Source organism: Coregonus clupeaformis, chromosome 1 (genome assembly GCF_020615455.1).
Source record: "Coregonus clupeaformis isolate EN_2021a chromosome 1, ASM2061545v1, whole genome shotgun sequence".
Taxonomy (NCBI): Eukaryota; Metazoa; Chordata; class Actinopteri; order Salmoniformes; family Salmonidae; genus Coregonus; species Coregonus clupeaformis.
In genome coordinates, this window is record NC_059192.1 from 64,682,899 (window position 1) to 64,697,546 (window position 14,648).

Sequence of the window (14,648 nt, forward strand, 5' to 3'; positions counted from 1 at the left end):
AGACTATGTGGTAGAGGGGGAAACAAGGGATGCAGTTAAGTGAAACATATGGGTCCAAAATCACTGATGCATTGAAATTGCCTTGAGGGACTTGACTCAACCTGAGCTGTGGAACTTGGGACTTTACTTGAGACTTGCCCATTATTACTTGTGACTTGACTCAAGACTCAAAGGTTAAGACTTGAGACTTGGTTAGGAATAAATAACACACACTGCATAGTGTCTTACAATTGGTATTGGGTTGTGTTGGGTTTAATGGTAAATAGCACTAATCACAACACATATAGAGCTGTTTCCTGATACTTTTATTTAAAAAACATAAGACTGCCATGCAATTATTTATTTTATTAGGGTTGTCACAACATTTTAGCCCCTAGTGATAGTCCCTAGGGATAGACCTTTTAGAAAGCGGCCACTTGGACTATTCAGGGTGAGTTGGGTTGATGCATTAGGTTGCTAAGAGAAGGACAAACTGAATTGTTTTCATGGATGACTGGCTTTTTATTTTCATAATGAGCCAAATCTATTGGTTTAGAACCCAAAGTTGCAAAGGAAATGTTGTGATCCATTTAATAAACACAAGAGACCAGCAAAATGGATAAAACTGTGTGAACATAGCAAGAACAGCAGCATATAGTGGTCAAAACCTGGTACTTTCACACTACTTTATGGTAAATAATGCAAGCGACTACAAAACCATCACCAGATTCACAGGGAATACATTACATAGCATGGAGAAGCAATACTGCAAGCCACAGCTTCATACTACTTGTCAAACACTGATACTGTATACTGGTTGTTGGGGTGGGATTGGCATGGGGTGTGGGGGGTCCGTGGGTGGCTTTTGACCATGTCGTACACATTGGTAGGAAGAAGTTTGGTCCAAATCAGATGTTGGGTACTAATTTATTGAATATTATCTGAATCCTATAAATTAAAAAATGGCCAATTTGGGTGCAATCAATTAGCTTAATTTCTCAGAGATCAAATTATATTTAAACAAAATAATGTTTCACGAATGCTAATCATATCTGTTACAAATTACAGAAACATTTTCAGAACAATCTCTGATGGTGGGTGTTGAAATCCTCTTTCTTATGTTTTTTTGAGGTGGAACAACCCTTTATCTGTTCTGCTGTCCTCCCTGTGCTCCTCTACAGATCCTCTTCAGTTTCAATGAATGAAATGAATTCAAATGAATCAAATCAATTGTGCTAAACACAGCATTGATTGTGAAATATCTCTGATGCTTTTCTTTCAAGGCCATGTGATGCCTGAGACGGCTGTGACTCACCCGTAAATACATGGGATAGGCCAAATTGTTCTATATACACTACATGACCAAAGGTATGTGGACACCTGCTCATCAAACATCTCATTCCACAATCATGGGCATTAATATGGAGTTGGTCCCCCCTTTACTGCTATAACAGCCTCCACTCTTCTGGGAAGGCTTTCCTCTAGATGTTGGAACATTGCTGCAGGGACTTGCTTCCATTCAGTTAGTTAGGTCGGGCACTGATGTTTGGCGATTAGGCGTGGCTCTCAGTGTGCGTTCCAATTCATCCCAAATATGTTCGATGGGATTGAGGTCAGGGCTCTGTGCAGGCCAGTCATGTTCTTCCACACCGATCTCGACAAACCATTTCTGTACGGATCTCGCTTTGTGCACGGGGGCATTGTCATGCTAAAACAGGAAAGGGCCTTCCCCAAACTGTTGCCACAAAGTTGGAAGCACAGAATCGTCTAGAATGTCATTGTATGCTGTAGCGTTAAGATTTCCCTTCACTGGAACTAAGGGGCCTAGCCCGAACCATGAAAAACAGCCCCAGACCATTATTCCTTGTCCACCAAACTTTACAGTTGGCACTATGCATTGGGGCAGGTAGAGTTCTCCTGGCATCCGACAAACGCAGATTCGTCCATCGGACTGCCAGATGGTGAAGTGTGATTCATCACTCCAGAGAACGCACTTCCACTGCTCCAGAGTCCAATGGCGGCGAGCTTTACAATCCTCCAGTCAACACTTGGCGGCTGCGGGGCCATGAAGCCCCCGACGAACAGTTTGTGTGCTGACGTTGCTTCCAGAGGCAGTTTGGAACTCGGTAGTGGGTGTTGCAACCGAGGGCAGACAATTTTAACGCGCTTCAGCACTCAGCGGTCCCGTTCTGTGAGCTTGTATGGCCTACCACTTCACGGCTGAGCCGTTGTTGCACCTAGACGTTTCCACTTCACAATAACAGCACTTACAGTTGACCGGGGCAGCTCTAGCAGGGCAGAAATTTGACGAACTGACTTGTTGGAAAGGTGGCATCCTCTGACGGTGCCATGTTGAAAGTCACTGAGCTCTTCAGTAAGGCCATTCTACTGCCAATGTTTGTCAATGGAGATTGCATGGCTGTGTGCTCAATTTGATACACCCGTCAGCAACGGGTGTGGCTGAAATAGCCGAATCCACTAATTTGAAGGGGTGTCCACATACACTATATTTACAAAAATATGTTCCTCACATATACCCTTGATGCTGTTGATATTTTAGATCACAAACTGTAGACCATAATCTGTTGACCAGAGGGATATTCCAGAAAGCCATATTAGTGAGTTTGCCAGATCTGTCAAATCAGAATTTGAGCAACCTCAGAATTTCCGGTTCCAGAAAGAGAGCTTGACATATAGCCTGATCAGACACCATGGCAATGAATGCTCTGAAGCAAACTTGCTACTTACTAGGTTAACTTGATTTTAGCCTATCCTGGTGAATAAAGACGGGGCTTCTCCGCCAATCAGATTCTTGTCCGTCACTATGACTGGTCCCTTCACAGAAACGGAAAATCCAATTGACATCGGAGCCTGCATTGTTCGCTGTGCATTACAAAGGGAACTAATTACTGGACCTCGAATAGATCCTTTAGATCATTCAGAAGATCTTATTTTGGAACGTTATAGTTTTTCTGCACAATAAATCATATCTGTCCAACTTCAACCATAGCAATGTAACCCAACGCGGTTTCGATTTGACTGCTATACAAACTCTGTGTATTGCTTTGAGATTTTTTGCCACTGGAAGAAATCCTGGACTCCCTTATCTGTTTAAGAGAAGCCGGATATGTTCAGGGAATCCTGAATTTGTTAAACCATCTTTCTGGAATACCCCCAAGGATTATTCTGCAAACTGTGCACTATAATAGAATACAGTAGGCTTCAGGCTGGTGGTGGTGTAGTCACTCACCCTGCGGTCTTCATCTGGCACCAGAGCAGCAGGGCATCTTTAGCCGACTTCTTCTCCTTGTTATCCTCCGTCTCCACTCTGATGTCCTGGATCTGTCAAGCACATACCCAAGAATAACAACGGTCACAACGGCAGCCATCAGCAGGACCCAAAGAGTGATACAAACACTATACACACAAGCTGGCACACACACACGCACAGAACAAATACGTACACACACACACTGGAATGCACCCACCTGCATTGAGTAACACGGACATAAACACCACTTAGCACTTTCTTGATATACAAAATGTAACCCTCTGGTTACTTCGTTTTTTTAGCACGGACTGTATTATTTATTGTGTGCTGACATTGTTGCATGTGGGTCATATTTGGGAGACTGACCGGTTGCTAGGCAACAGTGTGACACGCGAGAGAGAAGACTCACGAAAACGACAAGCTATCAACGTTTGCTAACTAGTTGTTTCAAGCAGTTTATAGTTGTGTAACTCGCTCACCAGTGCAAATACAGTAAATGTAGTATATATGATGAACATTTAGTTGAGGATCCCCGATCACCATGAGGACAGCGAGGGATTTGTTGCTTGTACTTGTAGAAAGCCCTCGCTAAATAGTAGAAAGCAGATTATTCAGTCGATGTTCCTATCGGTCCTAGACTATGGCTACATCATGTATATGAACACAGCTGCCACTTCATTAAAGCCGTTAGATGCCGTTTATCATAGCGGACTGCGCTTTATTACTGGTGACAATTTTTTACTCATCACTGCATTCTCTACCAGAAAGTTGGTTGGCCCTCTAATGTCACGAGGTTGATGCATTGCTATGTTTTCATTTATAAAGCCTTTTACAAAAGTCCTACTGTACCTAACATCTTTAGACATACGAGTTACCACACCCGGTCTCAGGGATGGCTAACTCTGGAAATTCCTTTGCTCTACTGAGTTAGGTAAATCAGCTTTTAATTTTCATGCACCCAATTTGTGGAACAATCTTAAATGTGATTTTCTGGTGCCTCTAGGGTAATTCAGAAAGCTGATTGAGGACCTTATTACTGATTAATGTGTTTGTTTTATGACTGTGTTTTTCTATCTGCTTGCATTTTGATATGTGTATTTTCTGTAATTTATGTCATTCAGGGCTCATCTGTGAAAGAGACCTTGGTCTCAGTATTACTCCCTGATAAAATAAAGGTTAAATAAAATAAATAAAAAATACAAACTTTCTCTGACTGAGAGGATCAACGGTCATCAACAGGCTGCTCTTTCTGCCTCTCGACCACCATGCTAACATGCTGACTACACCGTCCGCGGTATTGAAAATGAAATACATCTCACTTACATAAGTATTCACACCCCTGAGTCAATACATGTTAGAATCACATCTGGCAGCGAATACAGCTGTGAGTCTTTCTGAGAAAGTCTCTAAGAGCTTTGCACACCTGGATTGTACAACATTTACACTTTTTCAAGACGATTTATGTCAAAACTGTAACTACAGTTGAAGTCGGAAGTTAACATACACCTTCGCCAAATATACAGTGGGGAGAACAAGTATTTGATACACTGCCGATTTTCCTACGTACAAAGCATGTAGAGGTCTGTAATTTTTATCATAGGTACACTTCAACTGTGAGAGACGGAATCTAAAACAAAAATCCAGAAAATCACATTGTATGATTTTTAAGTAATTAATTTGCATTTTATTGCATGACATAAGTATTTGATACATCAGAAAAGCAGAACTTAATATTTGGTAAAGAAACCTTTGTTTGCAATTACAGAGATCATACGTTTCTGTACGTCTTGACCAGGTTTGCACACACTGCAGCAGGGATTTTTGGCCCACTCCTCCATACAGACCTTCTCCAGATCCTTCAGGTTTCGGGGCTGTCGCTGGGCAATACGGACTTTCAGCTCCCTCCAAAGATTTTCTATTGGGTTCAGGTCTGGAGACTGGCTAGGCAACTCCAGGACCTTGAGATGCTTCTACGGAGCCACTCCTTAGTTGCCCTGGCTGTGTGTTTCGGGGTCGTTGTCATGCTGGAAGACCCAGCCACGACCCATCTTCAATGCTCTTACTGAGGGAAGGAGGTTGTTGGCCAAGATCTCGCGATACATGGCCCCATCCATCCTCCCCTCAATACGGTGCAGTCGTCCTGTCCCCTTTGCAGAAAAGCATCCCCAAAGAATGATGTTTCCACCTCCATGCTTCACGGTTGGGATAGTGTTCTTGGGGTTGTACTCATCCTTCTTCTTCCTCCAAACACGGCGAGTGGAGTTTAGACCAAAAAGCTCTATTTTTGTCTCATCAGACCACATGACCTTCTCCAATTCCTCCTCTGGATCATCCAGATGGTCATTGGCAAACTTCAGACGGGCCTGGACATGCGCTGGCTTGAGAAGGGGGACCTTGCGTGCGCTGCAGGATTTTAATCCATGACGGCGTAGTGTGTAACTAATGGTTTGCTTTGAGACTGTGGTCCCACCTCTCTTCAGGTCATTGACCAGGTCCTGCCGTGTAGTTCTGGGCTGATCCCTCACCTTCCTCATGATCATTGATGCCAGGTGAGATCTTGCATGGAGCCCCAGACCAAGGGTGATTGACCGTCATCTTGAACTTCTTCCATTTTCTAATAATTGCGCCAACAGTTGTTGCCTTCTCACCAAGCTGCTTGCCTATTGTCCTGTAGCCCATCCCAGCCTTGTGCAGGTCTACAATTTTATCCCTGATGTCCTTACACAGCTCTTTGGTCTTGGCCATTGTGGAGAGGTTGGAGTCTGTTTGATTGAGTGTGTGGACAGGTGTCTTTTATACAGGTAACGAGTTCAAACAGGTGCAGTTAATACAGGTAATGAGTGGAGAACAGGAGGGCTTCTTAAAGAAAAACTAACAGGTCTGTGAGAGCCGGAATTCTTACTGGTTGGTAGGTGATCAAATACTTATGTCATGCAATAAAATGCAAATGGATTACTTAAAAATCATACAATGTGATTTTCTGGATTTTTGTTTTAGATTCACTCTCACAGTTGAAGTGTACCTATGATAAAAATTACAGACCTCTACATGCTTTGTAAGTAGGAAAACCTGCAAAATCGGCAGTGTATCAAATACTTGTTCTCCCCACTGTATTTCAATTCAGTTTTTCACAATTCCTGACATTTAATCCTAGTAAAAATGCCCTGTCTTAGGTCAGTTAGGATCACCACATTATTTTAAGAATGTGAAATGTCAGAATAATAGTAGAGAGAATGATTTATTTCAGCTTTTATTTATTTCATCACATTCCTAGTGGGTCAGAAGTTTACATACACTCAATTAGTATTTGGTAGCATTGCCTTTACATTGTCTAACTTGGGTCAAACGTTTCGGGTAACCTTCCACAAGCTTCCCACAATAAGTTAGGTGAATTTTGGCCCATTCCACCTGACAGAGCTGGTGTAACTGAGTCAGGTTTGTAGGCCTCCTTGCTCGCACATGCTTTTTCAGTTCTGCCCACACATTTTCTGTAGGATTGAGGTCAGGGCTTTGTGATGGCCACTCCAATACCTTGACTTTGTTGTCCTTAAGCCATTTTGCCACAACTTTGGAAGTATGCTTGGGGTCATTGTCCATTTGGAAGACCCATTTGCGACCAAGCTTTAACTTCCTGACTGATGTCTTGAGATGTTGCTTCAATATATCCACATAATTTTACTTCCTCATGATGCCATCTATTTTGTGAAGTGCACCAGTCCCTCCTGCAGCAAAGCACCCCCACAGCATGATGCTGCCAACCCCGTGCTTCACGGTTGGGATGGTGTTCTTTGGCTTGCAAGCCACCCCCCTTTTTCTTCAAACATAACGATGGTCATTATGGCCAAACAGTTCTATTTTCGTTTCATCAGACCAGAGGACATTTCTCCAAAAAGTAAGATCTTTGTCCCCATGTGCAGTTGCAAACCGTAGTCTGGCTTTTTTATGGCGGTTTTGGAGCAGTGGCTTTTTCCTTGCTGAGCGGCCTTTCAGGTTATGTCGATATAGGACTCGTTTTACTGTGGTTATAGATACTTTTGTACCTGTTTCCTCCAGCATCTTCACAAGGTCCTTTGCTGTTGTTCTGGGATTGATTTGCACTTTTCGCACCACAGTACGTTCATCTCTAGGAGACAGAACGCGTCTTCTTCCTGAGTGGTATGACGGCTGCGTGGTCCCATGGTGTTTATACTTGGATACTATTGTTTATACAGATGAACGTGGTACCTTCAGGCGTTTGGAAATTGCTCCCAAGGATGAACCAGACTTGTGGAGGTCTACAATTTTTTTTCTGAGGTCTTGGCTGATTTCTTTTGATTTTCCCATGATGTCAAGCAAAGAGGCACTGAGTTTGAAGGTAGGCCTTGAAATACATCCACAGGTATACCTCCAATTGACTCAAATGATGTCAATTAGCCTATCAGAAGCTTCTAAAGCCATGACATCATTTTCTGGAATTGTCCAAGCTGTTTAAAGGCAGTCAACTTAATGTATGTAAACTTCTGACCCACTGGAATTGTGATACAGTGAATTATAAGTGAAATAATCTGTCTGTAAACAATTGTTGGAAAAATTACTTGTGTCATGCACAAAGTAGATGTCCTAACCGACTTGCCAAAACTATAGTTTGTTAACAAGAAATTTGTGTAGGGGTTGAAAAACAAGTTTTAATGACTCCAACATACATGAAAATATGAAGAGTGATAACTCAGTGATGTATTGTGTTGGATTTGCCCCAAATATAATGCTTTGTATTCAGGACATAAAGTTAATTTGTTTGCAGTTTTACTTTAGTGCCTTATTGCAAACAGGATGCATGTTTAGGAACAGGCATTGGAAAACCTCCCTGGTCTGTGTGGTTGAATCTGTTTTTGAAATTCACTGCTTGACTGAGGGACCTTACACATAATTGTATGTCTGGGGCACAGAGATGAGGTAGTCATTCAGAAATCCTGTTAAACACTATTATTGCACACAACTTATTTAGGCTTGCCATAACAAAGAGGGTGAATACTTATTGACTCAAAACATTTAAGCTTTTAATTTTTAATTAATTTGTCAAAAATTCTAAAAACATCATTCCACTTTGACATTATGGGGTATTGTGTGTAGGACAGTGTCACAAAATCTAAATTTAATCAATTTTAAATTCAAGCTGTAACACAACAAAATGTGGGAAAAGTCAAGGGTTGTGAATACTTTCTGAAGGCACTGTATTATATTTCCTAGTGGGTAAACGATACAGTACATTTGGAAAGTATTCAGACCCTTTGACTTTTTCCAAATTTTGTTACGTTGCAGCCTTATTCTAAAATTGATTAAATCGTTTTTTTTCTTCATCAATCTACACACAATACCCCATAATGACAAAACAAAAACAGGTTTTTGGAAATGTTTGCACATTTATAAAATATCACATTTACATAAGTATTTAGACCCTTTACTCAGTACTTTGTTGAAGCACCTTTGGCAGTGATTACAGCCTCGAGTCTTCTTGGGTATGACGCTACAAGCTTGGCACACCTGTATTTGGGGAGTTTCTCCCATTCACCTCTGCAGATCCTCTCAAGCTCTATCAGGTTGGATGGGGAGCGTCGCTGCACAGCTATTTTCAGGTCTCTCCAGAGATGTTCGATCGGTTTCAAATCTGGGCTCTGGCTGGGTCACTCAAGATCATTCAGAGACTTGTCTCGAAGCCACTCCTGTGTTGTCTTGGCTGTGTGCTTAGGGTCGTTGTCCTGTTGGAAGGTGAACCTTCGCCCCAATCTGAGGTCCTGAGCACTCTGGAGTAGGTTTTCATGAAGGATCTCTCTGTACTTTGCTCTGTTCATCTTTCCCTCGATCCTGACTAGTCTCCCAGTCCCTGCCACTGAAAATCATCCCCTAAGCATGATGCAGACACCACCATGCTTCACCATAGGGATGGTGCCAGGTTTCCTCCAGACATGACACTTGGCATTCAGACCAAAGTGTTCAATCTGGGTTTCATTAGACCAGAGAATCTTGTTTCTCATGGTCTGAGAGCCTTTAGGTGCCTTTTGGCAAACTCCAAGCGGGCTGTCATGTGCCTTTTACTGAGGAGTGGCTTCCGTCTGGCTACTCTACCATAAAGGCCTGATTGGTGGAGTGCTGCAGAGATGGTTATCCTTCTGGAAGACTCTCCCATCTCCACAGAGGAACTCTGGATCTCTGTCAGAGTGACCATTGGGTTCTTGGTCACCTCCCTGACCAAGGCCCTTCTCCCCCGATTGCTCAGTTTGGCCGGGCGGCAAGCTCTAGGAAGAGTCTTGATGGATCTAAACTTCTTCCATTTAAGAATGATGGAGGCCACTGTGTTCTTGGGGACCTTCAATGTTGCAGAAATGTTTTGGTACCCTTCCCCAGATCTGTGCCTCGACACAATCATGTCTCGGAACTCTACGGACAACTCCTTCGACCTCATGCCTTGGTTTTTGCTCTGACATTCACTGTCAACTGTGGGACCTTATATAGACAGGTGTGTGCCTTTCCAAATCATTGACATTTTTAGTCATTTAGCAGACACTCTTATCCAGAGCGACTTACAGTTAGTGAGTGCATAATTATAATTTTTTTCATACTGGTCCCTCGTGGGAAATTAACCCACAATCAAGTTGTAGAAACATCTCAAGGATGGTCAATGGAAACAGGATGCACCTGAGCTCAATTTCGAGTCTCATAGCAAAGGGTCTGAATACTTATTTGATAATGTATTTCTGGTATTTGTTGCAAACATTTCTAAAAACCTGTTTTCGTTTTGTCATTATGGGGTATTGTGTGTAGATTGATGAGAAAAAATAATAATTTAATCTTAATTTTAGAATAAGTCACCAGTAAAGAAGAAACCCTCGACCCTGACCTCCTTGACTTCGGCAACTCTCCCGTTCCCCTACAATGGAAAGAACGGTTGCAAAGGAGACTGAAGGAATGGGCCAAAGTGTTTTCTTTACACAAAAAGGATGTGGGCTGTGCAAGTGGAGTGGAACACATGCTCAGACTCACCATGAATGACCATTCAGAGAGAGGTCTAGAAGAATGGTGCCTATGGATGTAGAAGATGTCCGGAAACACTTGAGAGCTGATGGCAGCGGGAATCATCTCTGAGTCACGAAGCCCATATGCTTCCCCCATCATCATCGTCGTCCACAAGAAAAATTGTCAGGTCAGACTGTGCGTTGACTATTGCACTCTGAACAGAAGAACCGTTCAAGACCAGTACACTGTGCCAAGGGTGGACGACGCTTTGGACTGTCAGGGAGCAAGTGGTTCTCTGTCATCGACCTTTGCAGTGGCTATTACCAGATCCCCATGCGCAAGGTCGACAAGGAGAAGACATGTTTATCTGCCCTCTTGGTTTCTACCAATTAGAGAGGATGCCTCAAGGAGTCACTGGAGCCTCAGCTACTTTCCAATGCTTAATGGAGAAGGCTGTCAGCGACATGAACCTCCTTGAAGTGCTGGTCTACCTGGACGACCTCATCGTGTTTGGGAAAACCTTGGAGGAACATGAGGAGATGCTGATGAAGGTCCTGGACCGTCTGGAGGCCTGCCGGCTGAAGCTTTCAAGTGACAAGTGCCAGTTCTGTCAGACCTGAAAACCTCAAGGCCCTCCAGTCATTCCTTGGGTTCTGCGGATGCTACCGGAGGTGCATGAAAGGATACGCTTCTGTCGTGAGACCCCTCCATCGGCTGTCCAGAGGTTAGGCCCTAAGAGGAAAAATGGCAAGCCCACCAATCCTCCCCCTGGAGTTACCTACCTAAAGGAGAAGGAGCCGTTTGGAGAACTATGGATAGCAGAGTGTGAGAGAGCCTTCCAGAACATCATCAAACGCCTCACCAGCTCACCTGTGCTCGCATTCGCTGACCCTGAGAAGCCCTACGTCTTGCACAATTGACGCCAGTCTGAGTGGCCTGGGTGGAGTGCTGTACCAGGAGTAACCTGAGGGATGGAGACCAGTGGATTATGCAAGCCGGAGCTCCAGGACAGAGAATAACTATTCAGCTCACAAGCTTGAGGTGCTGCGGTTAAAGTGGGCCATGTCGGACAAGTTTCATGATTATCTGTATGGAGCAAAGCTCATGGTGCTGAAGAGGATGGAGACTGGGTTGAAATCCCCTCATCAGGGACCGAACGGGACCGTCGAGTGCTGAAGCCCGTAGCACGTAAAAATCGTATGTCCTCGGTTGCAACACTCACTACCGAGTTCCAAACTGCCTCTGGGAGCAACGTCTGCACAATAACTGTTCATCAGGAACTTAATGAAATGGGTTTCCATGTCCGAGCAGCCGCACACAAGCCTAAGATCACCATGCGCAATGCCAAGGGTCAGCTGGAGTTGTGTAAAGCTCGCCTCCATTGGACTCTGGAGCAGTGTAAACGCATTCTCTGGAGTGATGAATCACGCTTCACCATCTGGACGAATCTGGGTTTTCCGGATGCCAGGAGAACGCTACCTGCTCCAATGAATAGTGCAACTGTAAAGTTTGGTGGAGAAATAATAATGATCTGGGGCTGTTTTTCATGGTTCAGGCTCCTTAGTTCCAGTGAAGGGAAATCTTAACGCTACAGCATACAATGACATTCTAGAAAATTCTGTGCTTCCAACTTTGTTGCAACAGTTTGGGGAAGGTCCTTTCCTGTTTCAGCATGACAATGACCCCATGCACAAAGCGAGGTCCATACAGAAATGGTTTGTCGAGATCGGTGTGGAAGAACTTGACTGGCCTGCACAGAGTCCTGACCTCAACCCCATCGGACACCTTTGGGATGAAGGATGAATTGGACCGCCGACTGCGAGCCAGGCCTAATCGCCCAACATCAGTGCCCGACCACACTAATGCTCGTAGCTGAATAGAAGAAAGTCACCGTAGCAATGTTCCAACATCTAGTGGAAAGCCTTTCCAGAAGAGTATATAGCAAAGGGGGGACCAACTCCATATTAATGCCCATGATTTTGGAATGAGATGTTCGACGTGCAGGTGTCCACATACATATGATGGACATTTAGTTGAGGATCCCCGATCACCATGAGGACAGCGAGGGATTTGTTGCTTGTACTTTCTCGGACTGAGAGGATCAACTGTCATCAACAGGCTGCTCTTTCTGCCTCTCGACCACTATGCTGAGAGACTGCGTTACAACGGTTGTGAGTAGCCACTGGTTGTGGTAAAAGAGATAGGAGTAAATAGTTTGATTGGTCCCGTTTTAATTGAAGAGGACTCACAAAAGGAAATGTGTCGAGCCGTTTCAGTGTGTTTCATTGGGACAACCACAGGTCCGTTGACTAGTGGTTTCCAATTGTACGCTGCACCTCGGTCACGTGTTAGTAAAGCGTGGAACGGATTCTTGGACACAGGACCATGAGTTTATCTGGGACTGAGCATTTTTTATTGTGTTGAAGGTGATCCCCATTTAAAGTATGAGCACTCAGAGTTGTTAAACCCTGGTCCCAGGTCTTTACTAATTAGTGTGTATATATTTGTGATTGATTTAGTGATTCAAAGGGGTTGATAATAATTGTTAGTGTATATAACATGTTTTCAACTTGCGTTGTTTATTGAAACTGAATTGACATGTTTTCCTTTTACCACAACCAGTGGCTACTCACGACTGTTGTAAAGCAGTCTCTCAGCATAGTGGTCGAGAGGCAGAAAGAGCAGCCTGTTGATGACAGTTGATCCTCTCAGTCCGTGAAAGTACAAGCAACAAATCCCTCGCTTTCCTCACGGTGATCGGGGATCCTCAACTAAATGTTGGTTGTTTGTGATTATTCTTTAGCATAGTTCAAGGGATATCTAATTGGTGTGTATTTCAATACTGTGTGGGCATAATTATATTTCCTAGTGAGTAAACTATATATTCTTTAGGGGTACATTTAAGTAATAAGGCCCGAGGAGGTGTGGTATATGGCCAATATCCCACGGCTAAGGGCTGTGTCCAGCCACGACGCAACGTGGAGTGCCTGGACACAGCCCTTAACCATGGTATATTGGCCATATACCACAAACCCCTAAGGTGCCTTATTGTTATTATAAACTGGTTACCAACGTAATTAGAGCAGTAAAGATAAATGTTTTGTCATACCCATGGTTTACGGTTTGATATACCACAGCTGTCAGCCAATCGGCATTCAAGGCTTGAACCACCCAGTTTATAATACCTACTAGGTGGAGGCACTGCACTATTTTATTTATGGATAGGCCCACCCAGTCCACACTCCTTTTCAGATGCTGCCTGCTTACAGACCACAGTTTATTATTGCCACACACCTTTTGGATACTAGGTCCAAACTGATATGAACTCAGGTCCCTCAGAAGAGAGGGCTACACAAATAAACAACTAAAGCCACCTACTCTCACACCCACCCACATTCCTTGCCATCTACTGTACATTTCACCCACATCTGTGGATTTAAGTAGACAAAAACATTGTTTTAATTCACACAGTTTATAAAATGAAATCCCTTTACCAACGGTGCGCTCTCACATTATATTGGTTTTTTCAAATAACCATTCAAATACTCAAATAAAAGCACTTGTTGAAAAAAGTATTTTATATAGCAGATATTCAAATACACATGTATTTGAACCCAGGTATGATCAGCACATGCATAATACTTTATTGAGAGGGAGAGGGAGAGAGAGAAAGCGTGCGTGCAAGAAAAGAGAGAGGAGTACTGGGTGGTCAGCTGACCTGGAAGCGGAGGATGATGGTCCAGATGAGGCCGAGGGTGAGACGGTGGTTTCCGTCGACGATGTCGTGGGAGCCCATGTTCTCTAGGTGGACCCTCTGCTCCTTGAGGAACTGCAGGGCCTTGTCCACGTTCTCCAGGCAGTGGATACGCATGCGCCCCTTAGTGGGCTTGGGCTGCAGAGGGGAAAGAAAGAGTGGTATAGATGGTATTAACACAGTCGAATTACATTAGTGTCACTCAAACTCTTCATGTAACTGACATTCTACTGCCAACAATCTAAACGGTTTGGTTTTGTGTATTGTGACTTGAGGCAGGACTCCCTGGGCTGATGACCTATTAGCAGACTTCTTTAATCCTTGAGGTAGGCAGATTTAGGATTTGCCTGTGTCTATTACACAACAAGAATAAAATAATGTACATTACATACGAGGACATATCTATGGGACATCAGTGAATGGTGTGGCTTTTGAGGAGACTAAATTACTTGGTGTTACCTTAGATTCCTTAGATTGTAAACTGTCATGGTGAAAACATATAGATTCAATGGTTGTAAAGATGGGGAGAAGTCTGTCCATAGTAAAGAGATGCTCTGCTTTTATGACACCACACTACGCAAAGCAAGTCCTGCAGGCTCTAGTTTGATCTTATCTTGATTATGATCAAAAGAAAGACCTAGTTAAGCTGCAGCT

The 14,648-nt window shown here is 43.6% G+C and overlaps 1 protein-coding gene across 1 annotated transcript in view; it reads right to left on the reverse strand.

The window, feature by feature from the left end:
• LOC121571818 (spectrin beta chain, non-erythrocytic 1) overlaps window positions 1-14,127 on the reverse strand; it is a 56,325-nt gene extending 42,198 nt beyond the window's left edge. Inside the window, exons 1-2 of the mRNA XM_045222295.1 lie at window positions 13,959-14,127; window positions 3,230-3,321 (exon numbers count right to left, since the gene is read on the reverse strand). Coding sequence (XP_045078230.1) covers window positions 3,230-3,321; window positions 13,959-14,111 — 245 coding nt within the window. The 5' untranslated portion in view covers window positions 14,112-14,127. The remainder of the gene's footprint in view (window positions 1-3,229; window positions 3,322-13,958) is intronic.
• Window positions 14,128-14,648: the final 521 nt, after the last annotated feature.